This window comes from Branchiostoma lanceolatum, chromosome 2 (genome assembly GCF_035083965.1).
Source record: "Branchiostoma lanceolatum isolate klBraLanc5 chromosome 2, klBraLanc5.hap2, whole genome shotgun sequence".
NCBI lineage: Eukaryota > Metazoa > Chordata > Leptocardii > Amphioxiformes > Branchiostomatidae > Branchiostoma > Branchiostoma lanceolatum.
Window position 1 is genome coordinate 16,250,210 of NC_089723.1, and position 21,385 is coordinate 16,271,594.

At 42.4% G+C, this 21,385-nt stretch overlaps 1 protein-coding gene across 5 annotated transcripts; it reads left to right on the forward strand.

Annotated features, from left to right (window-relative positions):
- Nucleotides 1-1,176: 1,176 nt before the first annotated feature.
- LOC136427603 (tyrosine-protein kinase Fyn-like) lies at nucleotides 1,177-21,332 on the forward strand. Of its 5 annotated transcripts, none has more exons than XM_066416586.1 (13): nucleotides 1,177-1,355; nucleotides 5,167-5,431; nucleotides 6,211-6,307; nucleotides 7,325-7,423; nucleotides 8,031-8,134; nucleotides 8,871-9,020; nucleotides 12,051-12,215; nucleotides 13,333-13,592; nucleotides 14,226-14,379; nucleotides 15,212-15,343; nucleotides 15,622-15,836; nucleotides 18,263-19,094; nucleotides 19,143-21,332. In XM_066416586.1, exons 2-11 carry the CDS (start codon nucleotides 5,188-5,190, stop codon nucleotides 15,828-15,830), a joined length of 1,614 nt encoding a protein of 537 aa, XP_066272683.1. In that variant the 5' UTR covers nucleotides 1,177-1,355; nucleotides 5,167-5,187; the 3' UTR covers nucleotides 15,831-15,836; nucleotides 18,263-19,094; nucleotides 19,143-21,332. The 5 variants fall into 5 exon arrangements, with proteins under 5 accessions (XP_066272683.1, XP_066272678.1, XP_066272680.1 ...); XM_066416581.1 differs by having other exon boundaries at nucleotides 1,179-1,360; XM_066416583.1 differs by having other exon boundaries at nucleotides 1,179-1,360; nucleotides 18,263-21,332.
- The last annotated feature ends 53 nt before the right edge of the window (nucleotides 21,333-21,385 follow it).

A 21,385-nucleotide genomic window follows, 5' to 3' on the forward strand; every position in this document is an offset into this window, starting at 1 on the left:
GAAAAAAAGCTCCCACTAGTTTTCCCCATGCAACTTGCAGCACATAAGACTCACAGATATTAAAGCAAAGAAGAGACTGATTAAAGGTCATCATTGAAGGAAAAATAGTCTGCAAGTGCAAGTTGCTGTATCTCTGGAATGAATGCAGAATGAAAAGTTTCAGGTTGTTGTAGACTCTCAATGCAATCCATATTCATCAAGCATTTTAATTAAGCTCAAGAAACAGTGAGTACATCATGCCTGATCATACCGCCCATTAACAAATATATAAGCTGGAATGCTCCCCAATTGACTGTGAGGCCATTTCAGATCATTTCGGGGTAGGAAACTCTCAGATGATGGCGATGCCCCATCACTGAATGGAACAACAGATGGGTCATATTCCTGATAGTACCACTGATATAGAAATAGAGATATTTTAGGCACACTTATTGTGTTTACAACTCAAAGCAAGACGTTGTTTTCCCCATTCTGCATCATTATATTAAAGATCAATACTCTATCAGCCTCTTTGGAGTAATGACACTCCTCAGGGTGGTTGATTGATCTGCAACATCCTCAGCCCTGATTGGTCAAGCTTTGGCAGTCTTTACTTTCTACAAACTGCAGTGTGATACCTCAGTTCAACAGGTAAACACTCAACCAAAACATTTTCATCCACTGTGGTAATATTTGGGTGCCGATAAAAAATTTCGTGAAGGGTTCAGAATACGACACTATATTAAAGTCTTGGTTCCCTCCTCAAATTCTCCCATCTGGCGGTGTTTCAAAAGGATTATACCATATACAAAATAGGTGTCCTTAATTTCGATAAAGTAACATTGCTATATATGTATTAAAATCTGAACATACCTGTTATTATCATCCTAATGTAAAAAAAGACTAACATAAACTAAGATATTGCATTATTTTGAATAATCATTAAGTAAAAAAGTAAAATAAACTCCCCCATTTTTCTCCGTAGTTAGGTATTACCTAATATACTTCCGGTCTGCAGAAATCACTTCCGGTAAATTTCCCCTTTCACTTTCACGTTTATTTGCTCAATTTCAACGCCAACTGATGACGTTCATGACGCCTTCATGACAAATACCTTTACAACGACACTTTTATTTAGCTCATCTTAACAGTATGTACCTTTCACATGTCAAGTAAATGTATGCAAACAATGCGTGCAGTTCATGACTTTCCGCCGCTAGGTGCGCCCCCTGACTTCCGCTCTGTTGTGATAGGAAATATGGCCGTCGCATTGTAAGGAAGGAAGTATTGTGAACCAGTAACACCAGGCAACGTCCAAGGGCTCAATCTTCCTTCTCGTGACACTGCTCGGAAGAGGACGATGTTCTGCACGTAGAGTAAGGTATACAACGTTTCTTGTGACTAGACTGTAACGTTATCAACGTTTATACCCGAGAATTTCGTTGGGGTTGAAAGGGGTTGCGTTTTGGGAAGACTTCCGGCCAGTTGTCAGACTTCAAACTGGGCCACTGTTGTTGCCGGATTTGGACGATCCGGGCTGTACTGCGACTTTCGTTTTCTACAAACAATGTAGAACATTGTGGTGCACCGTTGTGTCATGTAGATCATGAATGCTAGTTGATATTATGTATCAAATTATAGTTTAGTCCACAGATCAGTTCAAGTCTCAGTGGATGAGTCACAAAGGGACAGACCCAGCCCAACACATGTATACGAGTCATGTCCAGATATCTATGAATGGACACAGACTCACAGGAAAGAGAGTGTACTTAGATAGATATGAATATCTATTCGTTCTGGCATTCTTTCAAAACCCAGGCTCTTATCAGGGGTGGAAATCATTCCTATTTTGATTTTTGCCCTGCCCAGGACATCCCCCAAACATGACCCCAGGACCCCCTAGTGCACATGGGCAGCCTGGCCCCTTTATCTGTTGTTTTCTTGTGAATGCTTGCTATAGGGGCCTGGAACAAAACATCTGAAGTCAGGTCTGTCTGTCAGTTGGAAGAGCTTTCCCTTGATGAATCCAGTAGTGCACAAATTGGACCGATGTTAAAGTAGACATGACATGTCCCAGAAAAAAAAGTGGAGTCAATACTAGTATTTATAGATTTGCATACCAGTAATACAAAATGAATCAAGCGACAGGAAGAATTCTCTAATTCTTAAGAGTCACATTTCAGATAGCATCCATTATCTTTCATCAGTGATTGAAAATTCTCAAAGTGATGAAAGATAACGGACCCGGATGCTATCTGAAACGTTTAACTTTTTAGAGAATAGACCGATCCTGTCGAACACCATATCGAACGAATAGAAGACCCATAGAACCCCCTGTTCTATTCAGAACACCTCCGTCAATAACTGCGTTGGTGGGGCAGTTGGTGTAGAGCAGGGTACGTATATCTGGGACAGGTTTTCCACTGTATTGGTTGAGTGCATGCTCAGAACAAAAAACAGATAAAAGAAAATAGATCGGGCACTCAAGGAGAGAAAGCTTGTACCACATGCCGACTACTAAAAAGTCCGCCAGCGCAGAGTTTCGTCTCTTCCGTTTCTGGTGTGTGAAACTGGTTAACTTGAAAGTGAACAGGGAAGTAAAAGGATGCATTTTAATTCTTAGTTACTAAATATCATGCAGCTGTTATGCATGCAGTCAATACAGTGGGAAACCTGTCACAAATATATGAACCCTGTTTTACACGTGCATTGGCTGCTTGTCAGAAACTGGGCGCTAATGCCTACCGACAAGGGAAAGCTATGCGGCGCATACCGCTTTAGCATTGACCGAAAACATTACGCTCTCACCGTAACTACACCTACCCCCTCCTTAAACAACTCTACCCGATGGATACAGCCTTCAACAAAGAAGCCATAGCATTCTTATTTGGCCCGCTCTGAAAGGGTTTCAGTGCCACAAAAGCTAAACCGAAGTCGGTGGCATTATTTTCAACCTAGCCGTGGCAGCCATGTTTGGTCCGTCAAACCCTGTTTTTGACGGAGGTGTTCGAAATCGAACAGGGGGCGTGGCTTTGGGATCGGTCTATTCTTTCTGTTTCTTGATTTGATCTCCTTGATACTACTAAGTAGGTAATGTTCTACCAGGATGTCTAACCTTCATCAACGTATGTAGTGTGTGCCATACAGAAGTTTTCAATACAAGTGACCAGAACTTGATAGAATAGGAAATCCCCATTGCAACTTGCAACTGCTATGATTCCTAAATGTTTTCACCTCACCGGTTTGATAGCTTAATAGAATTAAGAAATAGATGGAGAGAGAAGAAGAGATTGTCAAATGAGGAAGGACACTCATTAGAAGGGGTCATGCTTATCTATAGGCCTTCGTGGAATGTCTGGTAATTTGTCTTGTCAGCTTAGATACTTCCAAGAGGATACGTAAGAATGTAGTGTGTCTTTGTATCATTTCCTCTTGTAATCCCTCAATTCCATACTTGTATATAAATAATTTGCTGTTTACTTTAAGTCTACAATCAGCATGACAGAACAACTACTGCACGTACCATATACAGATGACTGGCTGGTACATGTATGTCATTTCTGTCAATCATGCATGATTAATTACTGTTTTTTCCTATGTTATTAAATTATTATTTACTGAACGCATGATTAACATGGATTTTAGTTATAGCCTTTATAGGACAGGTGTGCAAAATAAGTAAAATGAGCCTGTTAGTTTATGTAGTATTTTGTAAAAATTTACAGCAAAAAAAAGGGATATTCATAATGGTGGTGAACTAACAGTGTATTTTTGCTCTAGCTCCTGCACAGACTAAGCATGCAGGATGTGACAAAGCACCATTTAAAAGCACCTCATCTAGTGCAGTATCTGATGGCACTTCAGTAGTCACCTTTCTAACACCACTTATGTTTCACTCAGATATTCTCCTCAGAACCTCGCAAGGATATACATCTAACTGATGTCAATTTTATGCCTGCGTTCTTTATCTGTTTGCGCATGAATTGGGAGTAATTAGATAAGTGTTTCTATGGGCAACATATGGCTAAAACATGTTAGTCTACTTCCAAGCTATGTCAGCATATGGCCTTAGCTGTTATCTGATCCCTACAACCTTGTTAATGCTCAGGCTGTCTGCCTCAGGCCAGCTGGAACAATCTGCTCCACAGCCACTGCCAGGGCAGGGAGAGGTGGCCGTTTGTCAACGCTCTGCGTCACCTGATGTGATACACAAAACCTATATTTTTCACCAAGAAATTACAGCAATTTGAGCTATCGTTATTACTGCTTTATATATTTCATCAAATTTTCTTCTTTTTTTAAAAGTTGCACAGAAAGTACTTGTGATATCTGAAAGAAAATGCTAAAGTTTGAAGATCTTTTTTTCTGATATAAAAAGATGAAAAGGAGAAATCTAAGAATGGAGATTTGATAAGCCACAAATTTAGGCTAAAACACATGTACAGTATGTTCCACAGTCGTGTCATAATGACTCTAATAATTATATGTCTTGATATTTTGTACTACATGTACCTACAAACTTGCCATACAGTTGTACCTGTTACATTTGTTATGCAATAAAGTTTGATTGGTTTGATTGATTGTAATCTACTTTAAGAAAGGTTCAATTCAGGGGCTATGTCATGGTGTCATACTAGTTGATTTGCCAACCTAGACAATATGCAAGATAACCACAATTTCCTGGTACAGCTAATTTTACCCATTATGGCTGCTAAAAGCCGATGATTATCTTAATTTTCTCTACCTTTCAATCTACCTAGCCACCTGCTTTGTGCACAATTTTGCATATCATATTGTTTTACAGGCCAAGTAGGTCCTGAAGCAGTTTTAGTTGATGACCGCATCCTTAAGAAATAGATGACAATCGTTGCATTGTTTTTTGATCGATAGTTGTGTATATGTGTTACACTTCTGTACGTTTGGGACCGCATAGTGATGTCACCTCCTGTGATTGTACATAATGTTATTATGTAAATATTTTGCGTTTGTGAATGCATCTCATTTTGTATATGCAGCAACACCTGTGCTGCATTGCCTTGAAGAAGGTGACAGATGGTCACCGAAACTTCAGTGGAATAAATCTCTTGGTTGTGTAAAAAGAGTCTTTTTATTCAGTGACTTACCAACCTAATGAAACTATTCATGGAGTTTTGGTTGATGTTGTGACTTTTATTTCTAACACTACAGGACATGCAGTAGTTAGCAGCCATGGGGTGTGTGCAGAGCTCCGAGAGCAAAACCGATCCTAAACTGAAGTACCAGGCAAAAGACGACACTGTCCTGGACGCGTCTGCTGTGAACAATGCCACCAGATACACACAGTCCCCCACAGAGAACGACAGGTTCTCGCTACCACCTGCAGCAATCCCCAACTTCAACTCACCGGCAGGGGGGGTCCACATTCCGTCCTTTGGCAGCACAGCACCGAGCACTGCCAACATTTCAAGTCAAGGTCAGTACTGCACTGGTAATAAAGTTAGTTAAAGTTAGTTAAAATCCTCCCACACCATAAGGTGTATACTAGTAGGGCGGTGCCCATCTCCGTTTCATAGCCCTGGGTCACACTGTGGTGCAATCACTGCAGCAGGGGGCTAGTCCACTGGCAGTGGAGTGTGTTTAACTTCCATACTGTTTCATAAGTATGTACCATTTTTATAAAGTCTTTGGTATGACTCAATGCACATCTTGCCAAGAGGTGTCCTATCCGGGCACGAACTCGGGCCTTCTCGTTCCAAGTAATTTGAACAAGTGGTAAGTGACAGAAGCGCAGACCACTACACCACAGGTACATAAAGTACCAGGGTTTAAAATACTTTTTAGGATTATAGCCAGGTAGACCAGTGGGCAACCTCAGCCAAATGTAGGTTGCCCATGAACATTTCAGGACAAATTCAGGTTGCCATCCAAGGACCTTGACGTTGATCCTTGGTGCAAACAGCCGTAGGTCGCTTGTACAACACTGTCACACTCACACTCACAGTCTCTATGCTGCACTACCTGAGCTTGAAACTACATGTAAATCGCACCAAACAAAATGTTACTTTGCGGTGCAACTGGGCAACCTGGTATTTCGAACCCTGAATACTGACTAAATAATAGATGAAATGCTTCATCTTTTAAGATCGCATCCTTTACTACATGTACATGTAAGAAAAGAACCCTGTCAATCCCAGATTGTCATATTTTGATATTCCTGAACTGTAATAAATAGTTTTTTGTTTTATTTCACAGGTGTGACCATATTTGTGGCCTTGTATGATTATGCGGCAAGGACTGAAGATGACCTTAGCTTTAAGAAGGGAGAGCAGCTACAGATTATCAACAACCAGTAAGTAAATTTCTGGAGTAAATTTTCAGCTCTAACTTCATATGAAACAGACCATTAATGTTATCTGTCTATTCAGTTTATTTAATACTTTCTAGTGAGGAAATTTAAATGATAAGATATTGCATGCATGGCCTAATGATTTATAGATAAAGACTACTGGTACTATCCTAACCTCACAAATACCAATTTGTTGAGAGTTGATAGAAAGCAGTTACTAGTACATTTTATATTGTACTAAAATGCCTAATAAGTAATATTGTACTAAAATGCCTAAAAGTTTTGCAATGTCAATATTTACCATACTGTTTGTACCAGTGATTTTTAAGGCTGCCTGGCATCAGCGTTTACACTATTGTTACTTCCACCCCCAGTAAGACCCCGTTCATACTAAGTCGCCTGAATCGCTAAAATCGCCAAAGCCGCGTTGCTGCGGCCTAGTATGAACGCTCCAATTCGCATGTAAAATCGCCTGATGCGCAACACAGCGAATCTACCTCCGGGAGGTGGATGACTACCGTCTTGGCACATTCCGGCTTAGTATGAACGCTCCAAGCCGCTCGATGCGCATCTGGCGCATTACTTTGCAAATTGACCCGGACATGGGTAAAGGAGTCATATGCTACGTCAGCCTTGATTTCCGCTGATTTGCCGCCATAATACGATATTCGCCTACCTCCTAGGAATATTTCGCGGAAATATGGCAGAATCAGGCAATTTTGGCGTCTGGGATGACGAAGAGACACGCGTGCTCATGGCCATCTTAGGGGATGTGGGGATACAGACGATCCCGCCGGAACAAGAGCGTGCATGAGCAAGTAGCGATTTTACAACTCGCGCTCGTTCGACCCCTGGTGTGAAGGAATGCGGCTTCGGCGATTTCGGCGATTCGGGTGACTTGCGCTGCTTAGTATGAATGGGGTCTAAGATACAGTTGTCAGGATATTTACCAAATAGGCAATGCTTGTAAAAGCATGTTTGCCACTTGTAGTGTTAACTGCTGATTGTTTGTTCCTACAGAGATGGAGACTGGTGGGAGGCCAGGTCACTAACTACATCACAGACAGGCTACATTCCCAGCAACTATGTTGCACCAGTGTCCAGCATCAATGCAGAAGAGTAAGAACCTTCTTTTGTGCCTGTATTTTTTATGGATGATTGTTTTTTACTTGCTGTAGACACGTCCCCGTGGCGCAAGTGATAACGCAACCCCGCTGCTCCGCCATCTGGATCAAATTCCGTGGATCCTAAGGCCCGAGTTCGATCCTAGGGGTCGACTCCAGCTCGGACATGTTGTAAGGGATTGCATTTGTCTTTTCGGATGGTGATGTAAAGCCGGCGGCCCTGTGTGAGGGAGCTTCAGGCATTAGCCTCAAGGGTCAAATCTCTGCACGTAAAAGAACCCAACACACGTATCGAGAAGAGTAGGGGTGACCCTGTGTGCTTGGCCAAAAAACGCGAGCGGTAGCGAAGCCACATTGCACTACCGCTAGCTACTTGAAAAAGCATCATGCTTCACTTCAAATGAGGATCCCTTGAAACATGGATTATTTGTCAGTTTGAAGTATTCAACCACAGCTTGACCAGCGTCAATTTTGAGCACATTTTAGGGTATAAGGAAATTGCAAGACCACTTTCTGAGAAGCAATGGAGAAATATCTATAATGATACCTTTGTATGTCGTAGTGTCAAATGTGCTCTTTGTTTGATTCCTTTTCTATTTCAGCTGGTTCTTTGGAAAGATTGCACGGAAAGATGCAGAGAAGCTACTGCTGGCACCAGGCAACGTCAGGGGAACGTTTCTGATACGGGAGAGCGAGACAACGGCAGGTAAAGTGTTGAAAGGATCTTTTTAAAGACTTTTTGTTTGCTTCTTAAGTCACTTAGCTTGTCAGTGTAGAATAAGCATGACTTGGTGTATGGATGTGGCAGTTGTTTGCAAAACACTACGACACAATATTTACTGAACATATACATGTAAGAAAGAAATGGCCTTGAGCATTCAGTTTGCCATGTTTCAGTGGACATTCTTTCATTATGGAACAAAGTCCTTGCCTACAAAATGGATGATAACAATATAAGGACGCATAATGTTGTAATACATTAATACATGTAGATGAGCTTCAGTTAAGCCCCCGTCACAAATAAGAAATTCAGCTCGGCCGACGTGTTGGCGAGCTTCAAATGTGCATTTTCGGCCGAAGTACGGCCGACGTCCTGTCGATGACGCGGGCTTCGGGCGATTTTTAGGAATAAAAGTTGATCCAAATATTGGCCTTTTACCAGGTTAATCGATACTGACTTCGTCCATGTCCAAGAGATGGTACGATCTAGATCTCATGGGGGATTTTTAGTTTTTAGTGTTCGACGGACGTCGCCCGAGATTTTCATTGGAAAATACGGTCGATGCTCGGGCGATTTTGAAATTCGGCGAGCTTCGGGCGATCTACGAATTCGGCCGACACTCGCATGAATTGTGACGCCGGCTTTAGGGAAAAGGTAACAGAACTCTGTGTTTTGTAGGACTGTACGTTACATAACCTGTGTGTATGTGTGTTGACTACAGGTGGTTTCTCCCTGTCTGTGAGAGACTGGGATGAGACGAAGGGTGACAATGTGAAGCACTACAGGATCAGGAACCTGGACAGTGGAGGCTTCTACATCGCCAGCAGAACCCAGTTTAAAACCTTACAGGAACTCGTACAGCACTACTCAGGTCAGTCACTCACTCACTCACTCACTATCCGGTTTATCGTCTTCTTTTCCCCATCATCTGGGGGTTTGACGTGCTTGCATGCTGATGGGGGAGCTTGGTGGCCGCTCGCCAGGTGCCTCTGTCCTGTGGATTTACATTGTGTAGGTTGAGGTGGTGGAGGTCCTCCTTGATGTTATCAATCCACCTCTTTCTTGGTCGTCCTCGTGGATTTCGGCCCTCCACGGTCATGCCGATGATTTTCTTGGGCCACCTCTCCCTGTCCATTCTTTCAAGATGCCCATACCAACATAGACGTTTGGATCTCATCACATCCTGCACACTGTGTCAAGTTTGAAATCAAAAATGTCTTCAAACATTAACAAGTACAAAATGTGAAGTAATTCTTGTAGTATGTTGAGAAGTCACTTCCACAACTTTGCTAAGTTAAGGAGTTACTTCCATAACTGTACTAAGTTGAGGAGGTACTTCCACAACTGTACTAAGTTGAGGACGTACTTCCACAACTGTGCTAAGTTGAGGAGTTACTTCCACAACTGTGCTAAGTTGAGGAGTTACTTCCACAACTGTACTAAGTTGAGGAGTTACTTCCACAACTGTACTAAATTGAGGACTTACTTCCACAACTGTGCTAAGTTGAGGAGTTACTTCCACAACTGTACTAAATTGAGGAGTTACTTCCACAACTGTACTAGGTTGAGGAGGTACTTCCACAACTGTACTAGGTTGAGGAGGTACTTCCACAACTGTACTAAGTTGAGGAGGTACTTCCACAACTGTACTAGGTTGAGGAGGTACTTCCACAACTGTACTAGGTTGAGGAGGTACTTCCACAACTGTACTAGGTTGAGGAGGTACTTCCACAACTGTACTAGGTTGAGGAGGTACTTCCACAAGTGTACTAGATTGAGGAGGTACTTCCACAACTGTACTAAGTTGAGGAGGTACTTCCACAACTGTACTAGGTTGAGGAGGTACTTCCACAAGTGTACTAGATTGAGGAGGTACTTCCACAACTGTACTAAGTTGAGGAGGTACTTCCACAACTGTACTAAGTTGAGGACGTACTTCCACAACTGTGCTAAGTTGAGGAGTTACTTCCACAACTGTGCTAAGTTGAGGAGTTACTTCCACAACTGTGCTAAGTTGAGGAGTTACTTCCACAACTGTACTAAGTTGAGGAGTTACTTCCACAACTGTACTAAATTGAGGACTTACTTCCACAACTGTGCTAAGTTGAGGAGTTACTTCCACAACTGTACTAAATTGAGGAGTTACTTCCACAACTGTACTAGGTTGAGGAGGTACTTCCACAACTGTACTAGGTTGAGGAGGTACTTCCACAACTGTACTAAGTTGAGGAGGTACTTCCACAACTGTACTAGGTTGAGGAGGTACTTCCACAACTGTACTAGGTTGAGGAGGTACTTCCACAACTGTACTAGGTTGAGGAGGTACTTCCACAACTGTACTAGGTTGAGGAGGTACTTCCACAAGTGTACTAGATTGAGGAGGTACTTCCACAACTGTACTAAGTTGAGGAGGTACTTCCACAACTGTACTAGGTTGAGGAGGTACTTCCACAACTGTACTAGGTTGAGGAGGTACTTCCACAAGTGTACTAGATTGAGGAGGTACTTCCACAACTGTACTAAGTTGAGGAGGTACTTCCACAACTGTACTAAGTTGAGGACGTACTTCCACAACTGTGCTAAGTTGAGGAGTTACTTCCACAACTGTGCTAAGTTGAGGAGTTACTTCCACAACTGTGCTAAGTTGAGGAGTTACTTCCACAACTGTACTAAGTTGAGGAGTTACTTCCACAACTGTACTAAATTGAGGACTTACTTCCACAACTGTGCTAAGTTGAGGAGTTACTTCCACAACTGTACTAAATTGAGGAGTTACTTCCACAACTGTACTAGGTTGAGGAGGTACTTCCACAACTGTACTAGGTTGAGGAGGTACTTCCACAACTGTACTAAGTTGAGGAGGTACTTCCACAACTGTACTAGGTTGAGGAGGTACTTCCACAACTGTACTAGGTTGAGGAGGTACTTCCACAACTGTACTAGGTTGAGGAGGTACTTCCACAACTGTACTAGGTTGAGGAGGTACTTCCACAAGTGTACTAGATTGAGGAGGTACTTCCACAACTGTACTAAGTTGAGGAGGTACTTCCACAACTGTACTAGGTTGAGGAGGTACTTCCACAACTGTACTAGGTTGAGGAGGTACTTCCACAACTGTACTAAGTTGAGGAGGTACTTCCACAACTGTACTAGGTTGAGGAGGTACTTCCACAACTGTACTAGGTTGAGGAGGTACTTCCACAACTGTACTAGGTTGAGGAGGTACTTCCACAACTGTACTAGGTTGAGGAGGTACTTCCACAACTGTACTAGATTGAGGAGGTACTTCCACAACTGTACTAAGTTGAGGAGGTACTTCCACAACTGTACTAAGTTGAGGAGTTACTTCCACAACTGTACTAGGTTGAGGAGGTACTTCCACAACTGTACTAAGTTGAGGAGGTACTTCCACAACTGTACTAAATTGACGACTTAATTCCACAACTGTGGGCCATAAGTTTACATTAACATCAGCCTGTGAAGCTGTTATGAAATGTAGTTCCTGTAACTGGAAGGCAAAGGCATTCTCCTACACAGAGCCTCGCCCACGGCCTATACAATGTACCTTAGGTAGGCTCTGCTAAATCAGGCTGAGGTTTCCACTTTTTTTGGCTTGGATTCTAACCAGCTAGCTATCACCCGTTCAGAGAATCGGCTTTACCTAAAGAAAACATTTAGACAACAGTTAGTGGCGATGGCCGCAAAAGTGGAAACCTCAGCTCAGTTTAGTTCAAATAACTTGAGCCACAATATAATTTGAATTGTCCTATTACATCTAATGCACGCTTAACCAGGCAAGGTTTGGTATGATACTGGCGTTATACATGCAGATGCTCTATAGTACATGTAGCTGCTCATTGGTCCCACCTTCATCAGATGATTGACATGTGTTTCTGTACAGAGACGTCAGGAGGCCTGGCCTATCAGCTGGTGAAGCCCTGCTCCAAGTCCATGCCCATAACCAGGGACCTCTCCCACCACACCAAGGACGCGTGGGAGATCGACCGGGAGTCCATCTCCCTGAAGGAGAAGCTGGGGCAGGGCAACTTTGGAGAGGTCTGGTTGGGTAAGTTCTGTATCTGTATCTATATAGCCGGTATAACCGCCATCAGGCGTAACACACCAGCTTCGCAGGCACGCGGCGTGGCAGCAGCTGGTTATATTACACCAAACTGTCTGTTACACCTAGTCTTCGCATATCTGACCGCAACCATTCTTTAAAGCTATTTAGTGAGGATGCTCCTACAGTACTTGATGACAACGAGTTCCATTGTACTATGGTTCTCGGAAAATACAAATTTTTGACCACATCAATCCTTGGCTGATAACTCTGGTACTTTAAAGCATGACTATTTCTAGTCCTCTTCTGAGCTGGCATTAGCTACCTATCAGTCGGTACGTCTACAAGTTTGTTAGTCATTTTCTACATCATGCAAAGTCTGGTAACTCACTGTACTCCTCTTGTGACAGTAGTGTTTGAAAAGGGTTATTCGATTTTATTATTTGTGTTATGGTGTAGATAAAGATGTGCATGTAATTCACCTTGTGTGAATAGCCACCACAACATACTACAGTCATCATGTTGACATTCATTGTTTGTTTTGTAGCGAGATGAATGTACTGTATTTTGACAGTCCATGGTGGCAGCAACACATGGAAGTATCAAAACACTAGTAAGCTAGGAACTGCTTTGGAGGCAAAATGCTTCAAATGATACCTCAGTTATGTCGCGGTGGCGTCGCGGTGGCGTAGTGGCAGGGTGTTTGGTCCCAGAACCCAGAGATACCGAGTTCAAATCCGGGGTTCCCTGATTTGTCCTGTTGACCTTGTGCCCTTGGGAAACGCACTTTACACGACTTTCCCCACTTTACTCACGACAGGTGAAAATGAGTACCTAGCTTCGGGTATACGGACGTACAAATGTACCTCAGATAGGACGTTAAATGGAGGTCCCGTGTTTGAGGAGAGCCACACTTCAAGCACGTTAAAGAACCCCCACACACTTATCGAAAAGAGTAGGGGTCCTTCCCAGTGTGTGTGGATCATATAAATCTGTCCAGATATGCAGCTTGTACTCTTCAGTACAAACCTGGTGTGTTACGCCTTGATGCGAACAAACACCAACAAACAAAAGTCTTGTGATATCTTTATCATGGAACCTTGTATATCGGTCTCTCCCCCAGCTGTATGGAATCATAGCACCAAGGTAGCGGTGAAGACCTTGAGGTCAGGCTCCATGTCGCCTCAAGCCTTCCTGGAGGAGGCCACCATCATGAAGAAACTGCGTCATGAGAAACTGGTGGCCCTGTATGCCGTCTGCACGGACAGGGAGCCCATCTACATCATCACAGAGTACATGTGCAATGGCAGTTTGCTGGACTATATCGTCAAGGGAGATGGGCAGAAGGCCGGGCTGAAGGAACTAGTGGACATGGGGGCTCAGGTGGGTGGTTCATCCTACCCTGTCACTTCTGGCTTTCACAAAATGAACCAATACAAAGTTGGTGCTAAAGGGAGGAGGATTATCATGATCTTTTTAGACTTTTACTTTTAGGGGTACCTAATGGCAACCACTCGTATTATCTTTATTTGTATTCAGATACATAGTACAGATACATAGTACAGGTACATAGTACAGATACATAGTACAGATACATAGTACAGATACAAATACAGATCGAGTATGGTGACCTTGTCAATTGACACGGTAGCCTTCGCGTGAATTTGTTTAAGGTGGATAACAGGTTGCGAATCTGAGACCCACACACTTTGGGCATCCGCCTTCTCCAGCGGCACCAATTCGAGGGGTACCAAGACACTAAAAAAACACCAATGCTGAAAATGTATCTTGGTGTGAAGTGTAATGTAGATTGTTATTGTTTAAATTGTCATCAAACATTGTCGCGCAAATGTACTGTGTACCCAATGTATTTTCCTTACATTCTAGTACCTTTCAGAAAAAAAGGGACTGTCACAAGACAATCATGATGGTTATGTAGTGTTTGAAACAAACCATTTTATCAGATACAACAGTCTTTTATACATTTTCTCAGCAGGTATTGTTTCTCTCCAACAGATTGCCTTTGGCATGGCCTATATCGAGAGAATGAAGTACGTGCATCGAGACTTGCGGGCGGCCAACGTACTTGTAGGGGACGACAATAACTGCAAAATAGCAGACTTTGGCTTAGCCAGACTCATAGAGGATGATCTGTACAAGGCACAACAAGGTGGGTATATCTCCAACTGTTTTTCTGACAATGTGATGTTATATATGCTTCTTTTCTGCGGACAGAAAGCAAAGAAGGATATAGGAGATTCTTTTTCTCACAACCAGTAATCTGGTTGTGAAAAAAGAATCTCCTATATCCTATATTCTACCAACCTGATGAAATTATTTTCGGGAGAAAGCAAAGAAGTTTGTTAGGTTTGCCTTGAAGGTCATGTATTTGGTCACGCTTTGTGTAGACACTGTAGTATTGTTCAGTCTAAAGGTAGTCTTGTGGTTAGGGTTGTTGACTTAGAATCTAAAGCCAAAGGTCCTGGGTTCGCATCCCTAGCAGGCAAACCTTACAGTCCTGTCTAAGCTGTTTGTACCTACTTTACAAAACTGGTGTATTGCACCTTAAGTCCCTTTGTTCAGTTATTCTCCTTAGAAGATTTTCACAATAACGCCACTGCAGTTCCAGAGCAAGATGCCAGGGGGCCCAAACCTACACCACTTCTCTATTACATCACAAGCTCTCTGCCTCCTACAAATCAAGACCACAGCACATCCAGGTCAAAAGATACAAAAATGGAAGTTGTGCTGCAGTACCAAGGTCATATACCAGGGGCCCCAAATCGACCTTGAATTTCGGCTTCACAATTCCCGTCCACATACCAAATATCATCGTAATCCATCATGAGGTTCTTGAGTTATGCTGACTACAGAAGTGCGGAAACACAAACATACACACAGACATACATGTACACACAGACAGACACACCCAAAACTGTATCTCCATTTTTCATGGAGATAACAAAACAGTTCTTGTATGATGCCCCCCTCCCCCCCTGCAGGTGCTAAGTTTCCCATCAAATGGACGGCTCCGGAGGCGGCGCTGTATGGCAAGTTCACCATCAAGTCTGACGTCTGGTCCTTCGGGATCCTCCTGACAGAACTGGTGACTCATGGCAAGATCCCATACCCCGGTAAGGTGTTACTGTAGATACTAGTCATTCTACTGAACAAAGAGTATTTTGCAAAAAAATATTTTCGAAAAAAAAAAGAAACACAGTATTCATTTTAGAAACTCGTCATGGTGTATACTTTTTATTGATTTGAAAAAAAAAACTAAAAATTTGCATACTTTTCATCACAGGTGGAGGAGTAAGTATCAAGCTATCTTTGCATGAGAGAGAATGAATGACTGATCGGGTGGTGGTTTGTTGCGCAGTATTAGACTGTACATGTAGGTGTTTATTTGTAGGCATGAGCAACAAGGAGGTTATAGAGGAGGTGTCCAGGGGTTACCGCATGCCTCAAATCAGGGACTGCCCGGACTCGCTCTTCGAGTTGATGCAGCAGTGTTGGCACCGCGACCCGGAAGAAAGACCCACATTTGAATACATAGGATCTTTCCTTGATGACTATTTCACTGCCACAGAGCCAAACTACAAAGAGCCTGAGGCCATCTAGGTGCAGGTACCATGTGTTCATGTCGTGTCTCTGTGCTGGTGGTTGCTGGTGATTGTAGTGGTTCCCATGGCTACATGTACATGTACATGGCTGCTGGTGGTTGTAGTGGTGGTTCCCATGGCTACATGTACATGTACATGGCTGCTGGTGGTTGTAGTGGTTCCCATGGCTACATGTACATGTACATGGCTGCTGGTGGTTGTAGTGGTTCCCATGGCTACATGTACATGTACATGGCTGCTGGTGGTTGTAGTGGTTCCCATGGCTACATGTACATGTACATGGCTGCTGGTGGTTGTAGTGGTTCCCATGGCTATAGCTACATGTACATGTACATGGCTGCTGGTGGTTGTAGTGGTTCCCATGGCTACATGTACATGTCAGCAGGTGGTGGGCTGTCACAGGCTTCTTGCACTATGGTGTCACCTGTCTTTATGAGCCTCTAGCTCTACCTACCTACCTTAGTCTCTTGATCTCCAGGTCCTTTACTTGCGGGGACAAGGTAGATATGAAGATGAACAGTTCTAGCTCTAAGACTTACTAAAACGTGACTATTTTTCCCTTGTGCATGGTAAACAACAGGTTTCTATATTTTCCTCTTGAACAGCTGCACTAGAGAGGTTAGACAAAAAAACATTAACTGAAAGGCAACCAAAGCAACATTAGGGCCCCAAAAAATAACAATAAAGAAAATGCTGAAATCATTATGGTAGTGACACTTACTAACACTGTTCAGCACATCATCGTACTTGATACTTTGATCCTTTAACTTGATACTTTGATCATTTTAAACCTGTGCAAAAATGTGCTGTATGATGATCCCCTTAGTTTTGCGAGCCTACAAAAACTCCGGCAATGATTGTCAGTGAGTTCTCACATCACAACTACCTCATATTTTTGCATCATATACATTGTGATAGTATTGTTTGAACTAATCATGTATGGAAATGACTGAATAGATTGACTTTCAAAATCCGATTTTCGGGCCCCAATATTGCTCTGGTTGCCTTTAAGTATATCAATCTGTGCGTAGAAGTATTTGTTTTGCAGGATGATGGAAAACAAAAACAAGTTGGCAGACATTTTTTAGGGAAATAGATACATGGGAAACCCTCCCATTTTTCCGTATTAAATTACATTTATGATTGTTAATGTTTGGTTTGTTGAAGATCACCTCACAAGGAAGAAGAGCCAATCACAAAGCTTACAACACACTTGAGGCTAAGGGTGGATACCGGTTCGGCTTAATAAGGTCCAAATCCAGGAATAGATCCAGAGATTTAGGTTCAGGTCTGGACCTGAACCTGGACCTGATCCTGTCTAGTTGACATGTTTTGTTTTATCAAACCAATATCAAGCATAGAGAATTAAGACTGACATGCATAACTAAAAGTTTCTTGGTTAGAAGACTTTCAAGACAAACTAGTATTTGATATTTGAATGTTGCACTTACTTCAAATGCCTTTTTGTCAGAGAGGAAACTCAAAACACTTTTCATCAAACAAAATAGAAAAATATAATTTAGTATTTTGTTCAGGTTTTTTTCGACTCAGGTTTTTGGCTTTCAGGTTTTTTGGACTCGGTTCTTGGATGTTATACAGGTCCGAATCAGGTCCAGCAAACCGGTATCCACCCCTTCTTGAGGCACTTATCTATTCCTACACCCTAACCTGAGTGGGTTAATGCTTTCAGCTGAGCATGTCACTATTTCACACTGTCAGGTAACCTTGTGGTATGCTCTGTGTTTATTTTGTGCTATTATGTTGCTCTACCTCTTATATGGTTTGGTCAACCATACATCACAATATCAACCTCATGCACTGTTGACTGTCTTGTAGGGAGATGTGATCTATGAAACAATGTTTTAAAGCTGTTCATGTACTGTAAATGCAGAAACGTTCGCGGTGGTTTTATGTTCGCAGTTATTGCGGTGAACTCTTTGCCGCGAACTTCAAACCATTGCGAAAAGCCGTTCCATTGTGTGACTGTAGCGCTACTATCGTTTCAAATAGGCTGAAAGCCACCGCGAACATTTTCTCCATACCTCAAAATTAGATCCCCACAATTACAAGAATATTCCTCAAACAGTGACTTAAAAAGAAAGGTAGCGAAATACGCACCTCCAAATTTTCAACGTCTTCTGTACGTCTTGTTCACGGAGTGACCTAGTCTCGCCGGAACACGAGACTAGGCCGAGACTTGTGAAGATCGTCCTGCCTCCCCCGCCTCCTTGCGGAGTAGGGGTAAGTAGGACTTGGGCAGCTCCCAACCTCTGGTGCGGTTCATCCAAGCACGTTCCAACTGGATGTGGACTGCTTCTTTAAATCCCCACAAACATTTCTGCATTTACAGTATTTATCTCTTACAGTCTAAAACCATCCCCAATGCTGTGCACGTTGTGTTGACCTTGACGTTTCCGTGTTGTCCTTCAGGGATGATGAACAGGGAGGTGTTGGACCAGGTGGAGAGGGGTTACAGGATGCCTCAGCCCCAGGGGTGCCCAGACTCGCTCTACAACCTCATGTTGCAGACTTGGGCTCGCGACGAGGAGACGCGACCCACCTTCGAGTATCTCCACAACTTCTTAGACGACTACTTCACCGCTACGGAGCCCAACTACAGAGAGCCCGACTCAATCTAGACGGGGGTGTGCAATGTGTTTTCCGTGTTACAAGGTTGTTAGGGAGTTGGACAGTCTTCTGACTGGGGTATAGACCACTTTGCTAGCACTTGTTGACCCAGTTTCTGCACAACAATGCCAGCAACTGCCATAGCACAGAAAGGGACAAGCACAAATGTAAGGGGGTTTTGTACAGAAATATATCCCATCTTCCAATGGTGATGTGTACTTTGGTATACTGGCACACAGTATGTTAGATTGTTGCAAGATGCAGAACTTAAGATGGACATTGTCTGAACTTAATCCAACTGGATGTAGTGGTGGCCGATCTCAGTACTGGGAAGAAATTTATACCTGTTCTAATGAGAGCATTGCCTTTGATTCTTCACACTTGGTTGCTTTCTGATGCACAGTACTTACTGGGTAAAAATCCTGGTGTTTTGTATCTGTGTCCTTTGTATGTATATTTACTGTTGCATGTATATTTTGTCTAAAATTGTATGGACAAACTCACTTGTTCAGTCAAACTAAAAATGCTGTCACATTGTCCGTAGAAATAGATTGTTTATTGCTTACAGTATGTTGCAGTGTAGTCCTCACCAGTCATCCATGTCAACACACACTAGTCATGCCAACATGCTGTAGTTCCCAAATGTGGAGGTTCCCAAATGTGGAGGTTCCCAAATGTGGAGGTTCCCAAATGTGGAGGTTCCTGGTCTGATTTGCCTCAGCCTTGTTAGACATTATCTTCAGAAACATCTCTATGCCAAATCATTAGGACAAAATGCTGTAACAGTTATTTTTACTGCCTGCTTGGTGTTGTGAAGATCAGGTCTTTGAACTGTGCAAAATAATCGTTAATATGTTGTCTTGGGGTTTGTTTTACCAGTTTTTTCAAAGAATGAAATTCTGTGCAATGCAGTCAGAGTTTTGACTGGTATACAATTGTTCAGGGATAGGCGTATTTTCTTACAGCTGAAAGGAAGATCATGTATTTTGATTGCTTGTCTCAAAAGGTACAATTTTGTTGTAGGAATGTGTAAGAATTAAAAGCACAGTAGACTGAAATGACCAAGTGAAATAACAGTGAATTAGTTGATGAATCCCAGACCAAGCATAAAACACTAGTATACAAGACAAAAGTATACTGTGCATGTAGCTAGCAATATTCTAAGTCAAAAGTAGAGGGAGCAGACTGGATGGTCTTTAAAGAATGGCACATAATTTACCAAGGGGAGTTTCTGACAAGTCTCGTCATAATGTTCTGTTTGTGTATGACCAGAAGTATTGAAAATGTGTGGAAATGTTTATGGCCATGTGGAACACAGCTCGTCTTAAGTGAATTCCTTTATAGGAGAGCCTTTGTAGTGTTCCTTTCAAGTAAAGTGCACCCTCATTAAATCAGGACCCCAATCGCTCCACGTTAGCTCGCACGCGTAGGGGCCCTGATCTTCAGCGCCGGTAGACATGGTTCTGGCGCGGTTACTGACAGTTGCTCATGAATAATTAATGAGCAATCCTTATTTGGCGGTTAATTTGTTCTGAACCTAAAGTAACGATGTGAGACGTAACCTGATTGGTTGATAGCTTCCCAGCGTCCTTTTCGCTTTTGCTTCAGATGAGGTTTAGCAAACCCTCTGATTGGCTGAAGCTGTTTTGGTGGTGACTTCGCCAGAACCGCTGAAGATCAGGGCCTCTACGTGAGTGAGCTAACGTGGAGCGATAGGGGTCCTGATTTAATGAGGGTAGTAAGGCGCAGCTAAGGTATAACATTTGTAGGAAGTCTGCATCAGTTCTGCACGAAGGTCTTTTTAAGAATTTGTTGTGGTACTGTCTTGACTTGAGCACACAAGAAGCCAGTCAGAAGGGGGGAAATGTGCCATGTGAGTTTCAGAGGTGGCAAAAACAGTGTTTGGGCTTTTTATACATCAGTACATGTATTTACACTGAGAGTATTGTATCAGAAAAATGCATGCACATTTGTAGATGTATGGCAACATCAAATCACGCCCTGGCTTTGATATAAGGACTTTGACAGAAACAAAAGTTCAACATTACAAGTATGTGTTCAGCTTAAATGTGCTCTTTGCTTACTGTTTAAATCTTAGAGACATCAATGGGTACATCAATGTACATGTACTAAACCACATGAAGTTCTTACTGGTACAAAAATGTAGCTTTGAGAACTGGCAAGGTACATCCAGTTGGTTGTGCTCCTCCTGAAGCCAGTTGTGCATCTTTCTGTCAAGGGTTTTCATACCATCCTGTTTCAGCTTTGTACCCAAGCATGTTATGTACATAGTTTTGACATTAGGTAACTTAGTTAACAATGCCTGTTGACTAAACTGTGTATGTATTGTACTCAACACTCCAATACTCCTCTATGAGTAGAGCTAGTCCTCACAATTGATAGGGAACATTTTCTATTTGTCTAAAACTAAATCTGTGTAACTTCATTGTATATAGTCCTAACTGTCAAGAGGCTAGACGAGAACTGACTGGACATGTAGGTATAATATTTGGTAGTGTAAGACTAGATATTTGTCTGTTTGTTTTACTATATTTGGTCACATGTGCATGTCGAGAGGTGGGTGTGTAAGAGGATGAGATGTGGGAACATTGCAATGTTTGTGGTGCTGACGACAGGGTTACTTTATAACAACATGGAGACATAAGCCTCACAGGTACAACGTTATTGGATTTAACTGATAAGTTATGGTAGTTAATAAATCATTTATATAAGTGACATCATCATCTTACAAGTAGCGCTAAGTGTGCTGAAAAAACACCTCAGATAAAGGTACATCTAGTTAGCAAGGTAACTGAACTCGACTTTAAATAGTCTTCTTTTTCTAACAATAAAAAAAATATGTGGAATTTTACTTGTTGATTGAGTGATGACTGTCAATGCCCAATACCACATGGTTAAAACAAG

Excerpts from the sequence above, each read along its gene's own strand:
- LOC136427603 (XM_066416586.1), top strand. The coding sequence starts at position 5,188 with ATGGGGTGTGTGCAGAGCTCCGAGAGCAAAACCGATCCTAAACTGAAG. Across the intron at positions 5,432-6,210 it reads TGCCAACATTTCAAGTCAAG|GTGTGACCATATTTGTGGCC; the intron begins GTCAGTACTGCA and ends TTTATTTCACAG. Across the intron at positions 6,308-7,324 it reads CTACAGATTATCAACAACCA|AGATGGAGACTGGTGGGAGG; the intron begins GTAAGTAAATTT and ends TTGTTCCTACAG.